This window comes from Synchiropus splendidus, chromosome 11 (genome assembly GCF_027744825.2).
Source record: "Synchiropus splendidus isolate RoL2022-P1 chromosome 11, RoL_Sspl_1.0, whole genome shotgun sequence".
NCBI lineage: Eukaryota > Metazoa > Chordata > Actinopteri > Syngnathiformes > Callionymidae > Synchiropus > Synchiropus splendidus.
The window spans coordinates 1,432,290-1,450,083 of NC_071344.1; the positions used below are offsets into that span (position 1 = coordinate 1,432,290).

The 17,794-nt window shown below is 47.0% G+C and overlaps 1 protein-coding gene across 1 annotated transcript in view; it reads right to left on the reverse strand.

Moving 5' to 3' along the window:
• The window catches only part of efnb1 (ephrin-B1), a 76,759-nt gene extending 59,457 nt beyond the window's left edge, over positions 1-17,302 (reverse strand). Inside the window, exon 1 of the mRNA XM_053879734.1 lies at positions 16,604-17,302. Coding sequence (XP_053735709.1) covers positions 16,604-16,821 — 218 coding nt within the window. The 5' untranslated portion in view covers positions 16,822-17,302. The remainder of the gene's footprint in view (positions 1-16,603) is intronic.
• Between the last annotated feature and the right edge of the window lie 492 nt (positions 17,303-17,794).

Below are 17,794 nucleotides of genomic sequence, written 5' to 3' on the forward strand. Positions count from 1 at the left end.
TTCATAGTTCAAGATTCATTTCTGCTGTAAAGAGCTGATGATCTCTTTGACTCCAGTGCTGGCTGATGGTGAACATATTCCTTTCGATTGATTCATTTCTATTCTGTGTGATAGCACGATGGGACCCCTGACTGACATGTCCTTTCACTTCTCCATTGCTTTTGATTGATCCAGCATCAAACTGCTCACACATTCCACAATCCTCTGCTCAGCTCACTTTTTAACAGCATTACATTTCATTTGACGTCCCACTGCTCAAACAGAAAGTAGCTTGCGTACAGTAGGTGAGACGGTTTAGAGGGGGTTTGCACTGGAGTGAATATATTGGAGACAAAATCCCACAGTAAATCAATGGTAGCTAGAAAGCTGTCCGTGGTGCCATTACGAAATTGAAGTTCTCTGGCTCATATTCGGATGCTAAAAGGGATGAACAATCAGGGAATATGACAGCAGTGGATCCATCTGGGGAAGAGGGTGCTGAGGCTACGGAGAGCTGCGGAAAAGGACTGCTAATTAACGGTTAGCTTGTTGATATGACTGAGGTTTGTTTGAGGAGCGATGACCATAAATAAAGCTGGTGCACTGAGTAACCAAAGAGATGTTTACAAGAGGAAGCTCAATGAGAAGACTGACTTCATCTCTTGCACACATCTTGGAATGACTTAAACACCCATCTGGCCTGTTTTCCTTGACTTGCCGACGGTAATAGACGCTCGCAGATAAACGAGAGCAAAGCGGCATGTGATCATCCGCGCTTGAGTCGCCGTGATATATTTGCTTTAACAGTCACCGGCGTGATGAGAAACTCAAATTTATTTGGAAAAATAACAGGCACATCTTACGAAACCAGCCATTTGACTTGCAAATGGCTGAGATGATTCATATCAGCGAGTGGTTCCCAGGCAGCGCAGGTCTGCATGCATATTCGACCCTGCCGATGAGCGAGCGGGTTCCGTGCACGTACGTGTGAATGACAGCCTGTCAGAGGAAGAGATGTCATTATCTAGCTGAGGGCTGGGAGAGTGGCGACCGGAGGGGGCAGGGTCGCGTCACTCGCGCTGATCCGACACTCTTCGGACAGGAAACATTACTTTCTGATGCTCCTCTAGAGGGAAAACACGCTTGTCGCAATCTGCAGCTCTTCTGTCCAACCTCATTTAAAGGTTATTCCTCCATGTGTGGCGGCACACTGTGTGTGCGCAGGCGTCACTCATGACAAGAGATGCTTATCTAAGCCAGAAAAAAAAGAAAGGTTTTCCATTGAAACAACAAAGTGAGGATTTTTTTTTCTTTTTTTTTTTGAAGCTTCGTTCTGAAGAGCTCTGCCCGGGCCCCTCCCCTGCTTGGCCGTCCTTAGCCTTTGACTTTTTCTGTGTAACAACAATAAGGGGGTTTTAGTTCAGTGTCCTGCAGTCGATCTGTTAGGGCACTGATAAGAAGAGCTGATGGATAGGTTTAATCAGCCGAGCCCCGGGATCAAGACCACGGGACAGATCAATCACACGCTCCCAGCTTTGTAAAAGAAAGAGCTTTTCTTAGAGTCGCCAGGGTCGACGCCTGCTCTTTTCCTTCCTTTTGTAGGCAGAGCGCTTTATTTATACATCTATTAATAATCATACAGCTTTCTGTTCAGATGCAGAGAAGAAAGCAATTGAGTTTGAGGTCAAGATAATGTGCCCAGTCTTTGGCAGACTGCAGCAGGAACTTCCCATCAAATCCTGCCTGAATAACAAACAGCGGCGCTTCACGACACCGCACACGTGCTGCATCTCCATATTAGCATGTGCGAAATGTGCATCCCCAGCCCTGCTAGCGGTGTGATCTATTTCATATTTACCTCCAGGGTTCCAACTGCTGCAGCGTCATGGGGTTTGACGAAATGCCGCTCAGTGGAGCTCCAGAGAATCTGGGATTTCACTTGAAATGTCAGATGCATTGTGGGTGGTGGGGTTTTTTTATTCGCAGAGTTGACAAATTTAACGTAGATCTTTGGAAATGTCAGGTCCTCAACACGAAAATCTCACACATTAAAAGATAAATGGAGGCTCATTGGAATGTGTGAAAGGGAATTATTTTATGTGCCACTTCACACACTGACATTTCAAGTGTCAACTGTGTCCCTGTTGACAGATAAATTCACGACTGCAAATCATAAATTAACTTTTAAACTTTCCGATATAGTCTCAGCTTTATCTAGTGTCTGCCCTTTTACCAAACAGATAAAGAGCAGCTTAAAAGATTGAGACGAACCTCCTCCTAAGCCTGGAGATGCAGCCTTCTGATTGGTCCGGCTAACGCAGCATGCTGAGAAAGGACACCGGCGAACATCAACCTCCGTTCATCCAGTCCATGACTTTCAGCTGAATTTTCTTCATGGAGTGGCGCATTGCCTCGTCTTAAATGAGAGCCACCACACCTTCAGAAATAAAGATCTCTTCTTACTTTAATGATGAAATCACCATGGAGGTGGATGTGAACATGACGGCGTTCCTTGGTGGAAACCCTGACCCCGCTGTAGATCGGGAGGTAACAAAGGGACACACTGGACCAGTTTCCAGCCCGTGATCAGGCACAAATTGAGAAGAAACATTAGGATGTCTCAATCAATCATTTCTATTTTGTATGACGAGGTTCGAAGTTGTTGCCCTTGGCGACGTTTACCCCCCTTTCATTGTCTTTTGATAGCTACAGTGACGTTTACGTCCAAGCACGACAGAGTTCTGCACCATTGGGATTTTCTGCAGGAAACGGGAGGCATCCCAACATTAACTAGCTTGATGTTGGCTAACATTTTCCGTTGAAGCTATTCTTCATATTTCTCTTCCACACTGGTGATACAATGAAAGCCGTACTTCTGCTAACTTTGCCTTTTCCTGTGCACCTGCGTCAGGCTCCATGAACCCAAAGAAGAATAGAGGGGAAAGTATATTTATCAAATAACAAAGGGTCTCCATATACGAGAGACGCTCTTGTAACTGGGACACAATGCTTTAAATACCCAGCTGCTGCCTGCGTCTTAAAAAGACGCCTCTTATCGGAGCATTTGAGTGACAAGTCTATTGTCTGTTTACAATCTGGAGTCATGATTGTAAAAGACAGCGACACATGTTCCATCCAATCCAAGACAAATGACTTGCCGTTTCCTTCCTCCCTCCCTCGGATGGGAGATCTTATCCAGGCAGACATGCTGAAGTTGTCAGAGGGTTTCTAAAAGCCATATTGAACAGCATATTGACTGATGCAATCGCAGAGACACACATCATTAGGCTCATTAACAGTGAATGTAAGAGGGGAGGACGGGCTAACTGCTGCAGCGGGAGCCTGCGTCTGCTCTGATAACGCTCGCCTTTAACAAGGCCAGAGCAGGGACGATGCAGGCTGTTGGGATTGAAATGAAGTTTGTGTGATGCTGGGGCTAATAAATAGCTTGTTGGACATGACGCTGTTCTCATTCGCACGGTTTGCTCAGCGATAACCAGGCGGATTGTGGCCTCGTAAAGACGCTCCATGTGTTGTTTTAGGAAGCCATTACAAACCGGGCCGTCTACATTACAAGGGGCTATCTGATCATTACTACCGCCATCTGTAACGCACACTGTAATCTCCACAAGCCAACCACAGCTGACTCCTGGGCTGGCAAACGCACGTCCATGAGAGCACCTCCAGTCAGATAGAAGTGCGTGTCTAGCCCAACGTGACGGTGCAGCTGTTCCGTCCTCACATTGTGGCTTTCGGGTCAACACGCTTTTTTTTCTTCCCCTTTTTTTCCGGTCCAGTGTGCTTGTGCTGAGAGAAGCACCCAAAAATCCTGCTGAAGTCAGTGAAAGTCTGCCAGAGAAACCGGACCATAACAGCCGTGCAATGCAATCGCAATCTCCCCGCCAGAACTCCTTCAAAGGCTCATCATGGGACGCACGTCTAATGCAGAGGGAAGACCGGTTAAAGCCCGAGCCGGGGCCAGCCACTTTGAAGCCGCTGCCTTGGTCCCTCAAATAGGAGGAAAATCATTTCCCTTCCCTCGGCCATTCCATTGTGTAAGAAGTGCACCGGGCGGCTCTTTTCGGCGACGGGGGCCAATAAGGATCACGCCACTCCATTCCAGAGCACACTAGAGGAAATGAGACTCTCCCACATGCGCCACAGCTTCTCGACAATAAATATATTCATGTATTCATGTATATTTCAGATGTGAATTCCACTCAAGTCGCATAATGCACAGTGAGGAACCACGCTGGAGGTTCTTGACACGCACAAGGTGCTACAATCAGCTGCTTATAAATAAAGCAGAAACCGCAACAAACAGAGCTACTTAAAGCAGCAACGCAAAGTCTGTGGGCTTCTCTTTTTTTAGTCTACAGAGAAAGGTTTGGGGCGAAGCGGCGGAGGCTGCCTCACTTCACAGCTGGGGAAGGACGAGGGGGGAAAGAGGGAAAGAGTCAAAGTTTTGCCATTAGACAGCAGAGAGCAGGAAGACGGACCGTTTACCAAATTAGAATCGTAGGGTGAAAGGTAATACGACAGAGCTTTAGGGGGACGGACGATCGCCTTACTGCACGTGATGGGCGACCGAGGCGGCGTTGCACCTGCAGCCTAATTCCCGGCGCAGTTCATAAAGCGGCGCGTTGAAGGGTTTTGAGGGATATTGTGTTTGCTTTAGCGGACCTTCGCTGCTATTTCCAATATAGCAGAGATGAGAAGCTTCCACGGCCGCACACATTATGGGGGAGAATAAACACACGTCTAATGGGAAACATGTGTGGTGGAGATGAAACAGCCTCACTCATATGAATGGGATGAAATATAGACCTGTCGCGCCGCACTCATGGCCTTAAGAACTCCAGGAACTCGGCGTGGAGGGGAAACAGCGGACCCCCGACTGGCCCACTCACTCAACACAGACAGACAATCCGCCAATAGGGCCATTCTGAGGGGATTCACGTGAAGGCCGGAGTCTGACAGTGACATCTCCATTCACTCTCGAATTCTTTCTCTCCTCCCAACATGCATGAACACACACACAAACACATGCACCCGGAGCCAGAGGCCATGGGAGGAGGAGCTGCGTTGGGGCATAAAAAAGCCTTTCTCCCGGCCGCGGGTCTCTGTGGGGTTTAGCGTGGCATTATGGGAAGATTAGACGTTGGAGTGCTGGACTATCTGATGTCATTGTTGGTTTTATGTCGTCCGGGCGGCTGGTGGAAGTGGGACCTCATGGCAGGCACATTTTTCTCCATAGAAAACGCCCGGGGTTGTGATGGATTGCAGGTTCCTATTGTATCTGTCTGCTATCTGGCTCTATTGGAAGACGAATTAGTCGGACAAAAAAACTCACGGAAAGCGCTCGGCATCTGACTCCATCAATCAAGTCGGCAATCAAAATAATTCAATTAGGAGACTTAAATCCCGCTGGCTTTATGAATCCCTGCTTCAATAGCCCAGAGACAAACTCGATTTACCGACGATCCATACGCATGATAGTATTAACTCCACTTTAGGGCTCCAATCTTTTTCCATTACTTACATTTTCTAAATATCAAGGGGAATTTAAAGGAGTTGTTCTGTTTACTTAAGACCGAGGACAACCCAGTAAATAAAATCAACAAGACTGCAGACAGGCCATCCAGACAACTAAACCCATTTGGAAGTAGTTTGGAAGGAGACTCTGCAGAGTGGAGGGAACTTTTTACAGATCTGGTTAATAGTGGCGGAGCAAGAATGCGGCGGCGGAGAGGAGGTCGCTGAATATGTGTGTAATTGTCTTTTTCTCCCCCGTTTCCGAGGTGTGAAAGGGAATGCGGGGTTGCGCTGGGGCGTCCCAGCGAGAGGCGATTGAAGCGTCAGTCACAGCTGCCACACAGAGACCCGGCACACAGCAAATCCCAGGACCGGCCGTCGCGGGCAGAGGGGCCGGGGAGCAGCGGGAGCCCTATAGGCCTTTTCTTCCAGCTCCTCTTGACAACACAAGGGGGACTGGGAGCATGCTGGGAGTTTGCTTAGAAAAAAGCTGAGCCAGGACTTGGCAGAACGGGTTAACGGGGACACACACACACACTCACACAGTATGACAGACAAATCAAATGCTGCCTTGGCTCTTATCTCGCCTGTGGGCACGGAGGGAAACAAAGATAAATCAAACTTCCAGTGAACATCACAAAATCGGGAACACAACTTTCAAATGCATACACACAGAGGGAGAGCAAGGGAACAAGAACGGAGCCGCTCAAACTAGATTACCGGAGAAATGAGTGGTTTTTGCTGGATGCCTGGGGAGCCTAATAGTGGTAAAGTCCTGAGGATTATGCTCTGTGCCATTTCCATGCTCCCCCTAATAGTCTCCATGTCCTGCCTCTGTATGCCATAGATGGATTATGATGCTTTATAATTAACACGGGGACGGGGAGGGGAGCCGCCGCAGACCACCCATCTGCCACGCTGACACACTTTACGGGGGTATCCCTCAGGAGCAGGGAGTTGCTTCCACACTATTCCACTTTATCATTCCATCATTCTATTATCTTAGCACTCCATTCAATTACAGTGTCACTCCATTAGTGTACCCATAACAGTGAACAAAGAGCGCCGCGATGATCCTTAATGATACGTTCCGAGCTGGTTGGGAACTGCAATGCTTCATCCAGGACAGGGAGGAAGAAAAGGACTCCCATCGTTCACCTTCCATTTTCAAAGCGCTTCAACGCGGCATCCCAACCCGCGACATTTGAACGGCAATGTCTCCTTTGATGTGTCACAATTGGACCGTGTCGGCTTCCTTCTCTTCCATCCGTCCAACATACATGTCAGGAGCAGTAATCACTGTGACAGATCAATTACGGCCAGTAAGTAACAGGAACCGTCGGATCTCCGGGGATCAGTGGCACAAAAACAATGTTTACATTTAGCACTTTTGCAAAGCACTTCAGCTGCCTCCGCGTACGGGTTCACCATACAACCATAAAAACATTAAAGAGATTGAGAAGGAAGGGAAAAATGAGCATGAAACATATTCCAAAAACAACATTCACGCCTAATGCCAGACGCTAGCTCTAAATCTTGAGGAGTAATTGGGCCGTTTTTGCTACTTTATCAGCAGCTAGCAAGCATTCGCTGCACCAATCTACAGTGCTGTTCATTACATGGGCTACTGCAGAAAAACATCCCCACTTGATGCACAAAACGAAAGCAACAGCTGTGTATATCATGGCACCAAATTAGAGGCAAAAAAGTCCCATATTACCAGCGCGATGTTTTACTTCATCACAGACACTATGTCATTTCATTTTAAATGCTGGTAGTTGCCTGCATTTCATTATAAAAGTAAGAAAGCACAAGTCCAGCTGGACCAGAAACAAGTATAATATTGCTTGTAAATTACAGTATAATTAGATAAAAAAGCTGCTCTGTTTTGTGTTTTGCAGGGAGATAAAAAGTGGCCCGTATACGTAGTGGATGGGACCATGCTGTGCCGATTCCAGCCAAGATCGACTGACAGCTTAGTAAATCAAGCACAAGGAAGGTTTGAGAATCTGGCAGAAATACGTTTGTCGAACTTGTAAGAGTGAACAAACTTCTTTTTCTTCTGCCGTCCCACCCATCGTTTTCATTGGCGGAATCTCGTCTTGACCAGATCTCGGCGCAGTAAATTCAAACCCACAAAATTCGGGGAGGAAGCAGGCCCCTGGCTGCGCCGCGTGCGCCCGCGACGATGAGCCACGGCGGCTTTAAAGGACCCGAGTGCGGAGCGAGCGCTCGGCCCCCGGCCCGACGGTCTGCCTCCACGGCACAGAGGGGTTCTGAGAAAGATTGAAGTCCAGAGGAGGAGGTTATGCGTTCCCGAGTGGGAGCTGCAGGGGTAATGGTTTTAGAGATGGCTGTCACATAGATCCGTTCCACTGTCCCACACCAGCACTGATCTCCACCAATCCCAGTCTGCCTGCCTTTCACTCCTTCTCCCTCTCTTTCTTCTTCCTCGCTCTCTTTCCACCTCTCAGTGACACATGGAAGTAATCTGGGAGCTGAACGCCGGACTGAAAGGATGTGCGGTTGAGCCCTGGGCTGCGATTGAACGCACCGCATCAGCTCCCTTTCCTCTCCTGTTTAATCCCCTTATTTTCAACTGCTCTTATGTAGAAGAACCAAGATGGCAAACAAAAGGCAAACATTGGCCATTCATTTAGCCCCCTTTTGCTTCCTGTAATCTGCATCAGTTCATTCTCACTTGATTCTGCGAGAGCGCAGGCGAGGAGACACGGCGTAATCTTCAGGGGAGTGGGAGCTTGGCAGACTCGGAGCTGGTGGGAACTTCCTCGTGGCCGCTGCCAGCCAGGCCTCCGTCTAATGAAGCCGAGTCACTAACAGGCTGTGAGGCAGCCACTGTTTCAGCCACTCCACTCTTCTTGCACCGCTCGGCCCTCGACACTTTCACACTGGCACGCTCCTCGCACTTCCTTAATGCTCCACTGTGGCTGGACAAAGAACAATGGCACACTGACACACACACTCTCCGGCACTTATTCACTTCCGTCAGCTTATGCTCGCGCCCTTCACAGGAGACTTAGTGTTTTTTAATAACAGTACCAAGCCATAAATTCACAGAAACCCTGCTGAATTTCAGCTGGAAAACAAGTGGGCTTGTAACCACGGGACATAATTACATTCTAAATCAGGGCTCTTAATGTGCAGTTTCACCTTGGTAACAATGTGAGCGGCAGGCAGGGCCAGCAAACTAAAACTGACACCCGTAAAAAGAAAAAAAAAAAACTGTTTACCAAAGTAGTTTTGGAATCTTTCCTTTTGTGTTTTCTTCTAAGCGACAATATAAAGTCAGACTCCCACTACTCCCTCTTTTTAAATGTTACATTTGTTTTCACACCGCTGGCTGTTGGATTAGCATTTTAAATCCGCAAATATGTACATATTTCCCCTACAAAACTTGAACTGTTTCAGTCACATACTGAGATCATGGAGGCACATTCAGTCCTGGAACGATGAGTCACGGAGCTAACACGCAGAATTACTTTTTTATTGTTTCTTTTTCTGGACAAAGATTTAGCAGCAGTGAAAGCTAAATGGCTGCGTGTTTTACTGAAAACACTTTCAATTTAGAAACTACCCAGAGTTCTTGACCTTAAAATGTTGCCGATACTTTTTACTTATTGAAATGACTGCGTTAATTAAATCTATTTTAAAACTTTTTTTTTTTCAGCAATAGCACTAGTCGTGGTAGCTTCATACAAAGGGCAAGCACCGCTACAATGTCATGTAAAGTGTTACTGTAGAATAGGATAATGATTGTGTTTATTTCACATTCAATAAAGAGATGTGACGCTAATTATCTTGAAATTTTCTTCAACAAACGCTTCAGAGTGAGGCACGCATGAAACAAAAAGGGGTTACAGTGAGTTTACAAAGAGATTCATGTCGGAAAACTTCATGTAAAACCACCGACACTGCGGTTCAGAAGTAAAATATGTTGCTATGTCTCCAGCTCTCTGCTCCATTTCAATAGCTCAGCACACTTTGTTCCTAACATTTTGCAGCTTTGGTGTAGACAAACACAATAAACTGCGTCCTCTGTAACACTTGTCTGCAACGTTACATTAGCAAGAGTCACTGCCAGAGTTTCTATCGCCAAAAACAAAGGCGCTCTTGTCTGACGACTTGATCCATAACCAGTTTCCCCACAGCGTTTAGACCCCAAAATGCAAATACGTCAAAATATCTACATCATCGCAGACAAACGAGCATTGAAACACACCATTCGCAGCAAATGAAACGTATACCAACTTGGCTGCAACTCTGCGGCCTGACTATAAAGAAATAATTGCATCAATCAAGCACAAAAAAAAAGCGATCTGATCAGTTTTCAGCGACGTGGCGGCCAAACCGCCGAGGGATAAAGTAAGTCCATCTGGAGGGAAAAAACAAGAAGGAAAAGAAAATGTTTGCCCCGCAATATGCCGAAGAGCAGCCCTCTGCCAGCCCAGGTGGCCCCACGCCGATCCACCCCACCGAGGATCTGTGGCGGCCCTGAAACAACAGAGTCCGGAGCGCACACACATAAAAGCAAACGCAGCTGTCCTTAGAGCGAGACACAGGGAGCCTTCACTGCAGCGGGGGCCAGTTGCTGTCCAGAAGTATTTCTTACTGGTCGGCCCTCGCTCTCTGAGTGGGGCTCACGCTCTAAGTCCCCTCTGTGTGTAATGAGATCTCTATCAGCGGGAAACACGATCACAGTCGTAGAGGAGGAGGAGGAGGAGGAGGGGGCGCCAGGGAGCGGGTAGGTGTTCGTTGGAGGGGCAGAGGGGACTTGCAGCAGGGGCCAAACAAAAACTCTGACCTGCCCTCAGAGTAAGAGGGAGCTGGGGAATCGCACATTGCCCACATCGTAACTACAACCTTAGACGGGCTGCAACCTTTGATCAGCGACGAGTCACCAACTACCTTGACGGTTACTCGGCATAGGACTTGTGTGAGTTTCAAATAGTCTGAAATAAATATAAACAAAACATATTTGAGAATTGTTGTGAACACTCAGTGTTGAATGTTGAAATCTGACTTTAAACGTGGTGTGAAAAGCTACGTGTCCTTTGATGTGAAATGATGGCATACTTCAATGTTTTGAGTGACGACGACGGTCCCTCAGTTGCTTCTCCTGCAACGGAGATTATTATCACTAGTGGACTAATGAACCTGTCACCAGCTAATTTAACAGCTGAGCTGGCAAATCTCAGTGTGAAAATGCATGTTTCGGAAGAGGCCCCAGAGCCGTACATTGCAGTCCCCTGGCTAAAACTTAGACGAAGGGTCTTATCTTTCAAAGACGTACACAAGCTTGTTGTGAAAGGACAAAATACAATTAAAGGAATAAATCCCCAGCTAAAACCATGCTGTTGGCAAGTATGTGATAAAGCAAAGCTTTTGTCAGCAAGAGTGTTCTGAAGTTCAATTTTCCATATCGTAAAATAGGACGTACCGGTGGATCATCAATATTGCGTCCTATATTCTTTGTAGGGGAAGGCAATCCAAGATGGCTGCCCCAGCATAAGCAGGAAGTAGAACTACTGAATCACTGAAATTCGCCAAAAGAAACAAACGTTTCCTCTTCATCCTCAGGGTTTTATGGTTGCAAACGTATTTATCTCAAAGTTGTTTCTGTACAGACACTTGTGAGAGCAGATTCCGTGGACGTCACTATTTTCGTTCCGACTTCAAACAAACTGGAATCATTCCCCGCTCCGACTTCCCAGGGAAGTGGATCACAGCATAAATCATGACACATATTGTCTATTGTTGAGGTAATGACGGAACAGTGGTTACTCACTTTGTTACAAAGGGAACATCATTATAATGACAGGAAATGTGAATCGTTGTCATGCGATGAGGTGACAGGAGGAATACCAGAATAAAGTCACTGACAGCACAAATACACACCCAGTGAGTTTAGCAACTTGAACGAAGCCAGTATCAGGGTGGAAGCGTGCTGTTTTTGTCCCCGGGGCCGTCAGACGCTGAGGACCGGCCGTGCCCACGTTACATTCACCCGACCTGACGCAAGTCTCACTCCTGGTCCGGTCCTCCAGTCTCATCCAGGTTTTTGTCCAACAGGTTGTGGCAGTTTTCCTCTTTCGGTTTGTTTTTCAAACCAGCCACTGACTTTCTGCGCTCCTTTTAAATGTCAGCTATTCTTTTGCCGTAGCTACTTCACAAAAGCCAAAGGTTCCTCTGTGTTCCAGAACAAACCCACAAACAATTCACTTTGATGGCAGCCGTTTGTTAAAACGCAGATAAGGAAGATGAGATTCTTTTTTTTTAAAGCTAATTACCCAGCACCTATTTTCCCAGCACCTTATCAGGAATAAAAAGCCAATTATGAAACAAAAGCTGGAACATTCATGAGCGCTTTTGTTCCCATTCAGGCCAGACCAAATGTGAAACGTGTTTAATCATCAGCTCACAAAAGACGGCTGTTTGCTCTCTGGAAATCTGGAAACCTTATGAGAATCAAGTAAATATGTTTGTCTAAATATCACCGCGGTAATCACATGCACATTAATCATCCAACTGGCTGAACTTTCAGAGCATGAGAGCAGGGTAAAGAGCGCCGCGAGTCGGCCAGCTAAGGTCAACAGTCGGCAAAATAAGATGAGTAAGGCGCCCCTCAGCAACACCGGCATCAGATTGACTTTTATCGACGCAGACACTTTCTGCTTTAGTGTTGTTTTGCCAGGTCGGCGAGTTAGTCAGAGAAGGGAAAAACAACCACGCGCTGTTTTCACCGAAATGTTCGCAGTTCAAAATGAGTCCAGAGGTTTCTTTGTCCGCCTGAAGCCGGAGCGGCTCCTGGCTGTGGGAGCGAATGTTGCTCCACTTGAACACTGACACACTCTCCGTGTCACTTGATCCTTGTTGGAGAAATCCACTTTGAGTTTTTCAATAAACCGCACCACAGCTAATTCAACACGGTCTTTTTTTTCATCAACATTTAAACTCAAAACTAAAATACACGTTCCACGTATTTGTTTGATTTAGTAAGTATTTCAAACTTGAATTAAAAAACAAGACAGGAGTACTTCTATTCATTTCAGTCAGTAATTTAGAATAATAAATGCTGCATTCAAAATAGCAACTTCACCAACATGTTGGATTGTTAGACACGCGATGGTGCATTCAATGACCTCTTTACACTTTCATCAGATCAAAAAGTTTTCAGTGGGTTTTCTTTTCAGTTTTTGAACCAATGTTTGCAACCATGTAGCATCGATGGCCAACACAACTTTTATCTTTTTTTTTATTTATGGTGTTAGCATTGACAGCAATGTAAAAGATCACATCAAAAACAAATTATAGTCAAGTTATTTTTATTTTATTGTTTTTCATTTCTGTCAGTGAATTTATAAAAATTTTATGAATCCAAATTTAGAGATCTAAAGTATTCAGTGAACACACCAGTAGCAACCTTCTTAACAAGGTCAGAAATAATTACGAAAAAAATTCTGAGATAAATATAATCGTTTCAGAGCCACAGATAATTGTAATATATTAAACACTATTCTTACTTCAATTTCAAAAGGACATTTTCATGCAGGCAGTTACATTATTAGAGATTATGTCATGATAATGAGACGACAAATGTCAAATGTAGAGTTTGTTTTAGTAACAGAGAACATTGAATGCAGCGTCTTATTTAGATTTTGTTAGCATCAAAGTTTAGGTTGTGTGCTGTAAAGATTATTTTTAAACACTATCTACGGCTAAGCTGACGCTACATGAGGTGACGGTAATGTTTGGACGATGAAACCCCAGCACATAAACCGGGGACGGAGCGAATGACTCGTCCCACCTGCACAGCACAGGCACAACAGTCGATGGTTCTCATCCCAGGGTGAAAAAGGCCACACAGTCGTCGCCACCCTCTTGTTTGTCTCCTGATCTGCAGCAAACAAGCTGCAGAGTCTGCAGGTCATGAGGTAAATATTAGCCGAGGAAGGTTAGAGGACGTGAGGGAACCATTTGTGGCCACCTTGTCGGAATATCATTAAACTGGCATCACTGCAGCAGCACTGCTTCGCTCCCGGTCTGTGCGCTGCACTGGCTGCAGCCAAAGCGATGGGACGTGATCAGTCATAACAAAGTGACATTTTCTGCCGTAATCCCACTCAACTAAATGAGAAGTAATCCGATTTGCTCTGATCAAATGTTAGACTGCGCCCCTCCAAAGTCGGGGCATCACGACTTGCTCTCCTCTTCCGGCCTCAAATGAAAACTCCCCATACGCGGCGGGTTTTCTTTTTTGATGATGTATGTAGTCTGCCGGAGCCGCGGGGAGGAAATCAATTAAGCAAAGCTCAGTTATTGATAACCCAGGAGTTGGAGTTATGGCTTCCTCTCATGTGAATCCATATCTGGATTCAAACAGGCGGCGAAAACACACACACACGGCCGTCGCCCCAAACCTGCTGCCACGCTATACTTGGCCTCATAACTCATGGCCTTTGGGGAAGCATGGCTATTGTTATATTCTCTGTGTCTGTGTGCACGCACGGGCCGGGATTCATTTATTAGCAAAGGCAGCCTGCCTCCCCAAAGTGGGAACAGGAAGTAAGACATCGTAAATCTCGATAAGTCGCCCAGATAGTGCTCTTCCATAGGTATGGCTTGTGTTGGCACAATAGAGGCCAGGACAGCAAAACAAACAACCATGACAGATGCTCATTGCTTCGCGACAATCCACCCCCCCCCCAATCCCTTTTTTTTTTTTTTTTATGAGCGCACACTGCTGACTGATACACTTCTGAGGAGAAACAGGTTTGTCTCGTGTTATTGCAACGCCTGCAAATAGCAAGATAATTGTCTATTGTTTTCTCGGCGGCGAGCGGCGGGTAATTTGATCGCCCAGTGCATTATTGTTCCACGGTGAACTTTATGAAATATTCGTCCGGCGCGGGGATTTTACACCAGCGCAGAACCAGATGGATCCCCCCCCCCAAAAATAAAAAATAAAAAAAGGCAGCGTGCTAACCTTTGAAGACATTCCCCACAGGTGACATCATCGATCAATAAATGTCTGCCGCTTTTTTCGGGGCATTTTTCGACCCAAGTTGGCCGGCTGTAATATCTGATGACGCTCATTGTTCCACTACCTCTGCAAGGCTCCGACAAATAAAAGCTGATGGGCCGTAGTGGTGCCATTAGGACCCCGGCCACACTCACACACACACACACACTCGGCTGAACATGGCGGCAATATTCATAGTCACTGACTGCACAACCAGCTCCTGTGACATCTGACATTTGGGGGATAAATCATGGATTCACTTGAATGAATAAGGTCTGGTTATGAGCGAGTGCGGCAGCTCGCCGTGCGTGCGTGCGTGCGTGCTCGGAGCTCAAATGAAGGTCAGCCGCGGCAGGCCAAGCAGCACGGCAGAAGGGGGCTCGCTTATTATTATTATTTTTATTTTGGGTAACTTTCCCTTCAGCTTCTGCAACACCATGCAAATGTGGGAGCCGAGTCTAAGTGGGTGATAATTGTTACCAGAGAGCTTTTTATTATCAGCAGTCTGGGCTCACTCGGCCTGCTTTGAAAGGAATATGATTTGCTTTTTCTTCAACTCCACGCTCGGGAAAATACAGCCAGGGTCTCTGCCAGGGCAATTAAGAAAAATAAACTACCTGAAGTGCTCTTCCTGTTGGAGACCTGAAGACTTTCTCAGGGTTTTCTGGAGGACGAAAGGCGCTCCGAGGAGACGCAACCTGACAAAGCATGCTGGTGACCACACATCTAGGTGGGAGAACTTATTCTTGCAGCTTTAGTTTTGGTCCACAAGGAAGCAACAGGGGCTGCTGGGCAACACAGGTTTGGGAGTCATTTGACTATTCAGTCGTAATGTCAACCAAGACGACAGTTTGCTTTCAAGGAATTACCTTTTTTAAGTCACTAACTCATTTGGCTCTATCATTACACACAGTACTTGGAATGAACTTTTTCTTTCAGTCTCTTTCAACTTTTAAAAAATAATTTTAGATATAGATTTAGGTTATGACAGACGGATTGATTTTATTTTTATTATGAAATTCAATACACTTTATTAAATTTTACTGCCACCTGTTTTAGTCTTCAATGGATATAACTTGAAGTACACTGATGCAACATTGACAATATGTTCACACAATAGAAATAAATCTACTTCAAAGTCAAATATAATCTTCTTTGACGTTTATGAGCATTTATCATGTCAACATTTTATAATAATATTCTGCCTTTCAGCTCCTGGATTTTGTGATGCTTCATACTACTTTGATTAATTTGGAGTTTGATTTTGCATCAGTAGCTAATATTTATTTCACTAAAGTGACAAATTAAAAGTGTTATTTTATAGGTAGACGCACCCATATTTCAATAAACATAAACTTTAGTGGGCCACATTTATAAAATACAATACAATAAAACTCGTATACGTTGGAGGAGCCGCCAGGCAGCAGCTCCTCAGTTGTAAGTGAGTGGAGTAAAAGTACTTTGATTCAAGTGATGAAAGAGCTGTGATCGCTCTTGCAACTTTGCTTCTACTCCAACAAGTCGGAGCAAGCCGTCGAGCCACAGGAGAAGCCAGTTGAATCTCAGCACAATATGATTTTCAAGCTTTGCTCAGCTCTTGGTCACACACAGAAATATCAAACTAATTTGGCAGAAAATGCTGAGAAAGAAAGTGGGTTTGTGATTGTGACTACAATGAATTAAAGTTTCAAATGAAAAAAAAAAATTAAGTTGTGTAGTGACACTGAGAGAAACTTTCTGGGAGTGCTGTTGTTTCCAGTGAGGGGGCTGTGAAGGGACCGTCAGACCGGGGAGCAGAGAAACACCCTCCAACACCGAGGGTGACACTCGCCTCACCGCCCCGAGTCTTGTGTGACTTCACCGGCCACAGCTCAGCTCAGCTCGTCAGGTAACTCTGCTGTGATGTCAGGCAGCTCAATACTATAGTCATCACGGCCACAGTGAGTCCAGGGAGCAGCCCCTGCTGGGACAGCAGCTCCCGGCGGGACGGGGATCCAAGCCCCCAATGTTGCCCTGAAGCCAGCGGGACAGTCGGGTGGAAAGACTTACTTTGAGTTGTGGGAGCTCCAGATGATGGTTTCCAGCGATATGGCCGAAGGTAACGCCGCCCTGCCCAGGAGGATAAAGATCCAAAGGTAATACTTCCAACAGCCGGCGGCTGCCATGCTGCTGGCTGTTGGGACAGGAGAGCGGAGGGTGGCGGAGGCGCTCAGCCGGCTGCCAGCGAGGGTGAGCGGGGAGGGCGAGCGTCGATCAGTCGGGAGCATGAGCCGTCGATATCAGATACATGTCCTTGTGCCCGCGCTGTGAAGAGCCGCTCCGGACCCCCGGGTGTCCTTGAGGGGAGACTTGGAGGGAACAAATCACCAAGTGTGACCCGTGTTTTCTTCTTCTTCTCTCAGGGGGACGAGCGGCGCGGCTCCGCAGCAGTTGGCGTCTCCGTCAGTGTACCTGTCGCTGGCCGCACTCCTCCATCAGTCACCGCTTCACTCCCGGGCGACAGCTTCCACTCCTCCGCCCGCTGCTCTCTTCCGTCCCAGGGAAGACTCCCGAGCTCCTAGTCCAACTCCGGCATGCGGCGCAAGTCTCCTCCGCGAGGCTCAGCGCGCCGTGAGGTTGGGGAGGTGCAGCAGGGTCTGTGTGCGGCTTCAGATCCGCTCGTCTGTACGTCCACGCCGCTGTGTTCGGCTCCTCAAAGCGCGCGCTCCGATGCGTGCCGCAGCTCGAGCCCAACTGTAACCGGAGTCGAGGCGAGCGCAGCGGGGTCCGGCCCACCGAGGGAGCCGCGGCCAATCACCGAGCTCCGCAGCCACTCGCAAGCAGGAAGCCGTGGCACTGACCCCCCCCCTCCCCGTCCCTCCTCCCTCCTCCAGCCATCGACCCAAATTGAAACGAACTTTGGAGTTATTCGTCATACTGAAACCTTCCGCGAGGACAATCGCTCACACCTTTGAAAAGTCCCTTTAAAGCCACGTGGACTCGGAGGCCGTGGTTGCAGAGGTCTCCTCTCGTCACGAGAGAGCATTCTTTGGAGATCACCACCATAGAAGTGGTCCTGCTTCATTGGTCACTCGGGTTCTGAGTCGGTCAGCAGATCCTCCAGCTCCAATCCTGATCATGTCAAGGCAACTGTCAGTCAGAAACAGATTTGTATGACGCACCATTGTTTTGATAGAGTGAAGGAGAAGCATGCTTCCTTGACTCTCCGTCGCACAGCCAACTCGGTCCTCCGCCACAGAT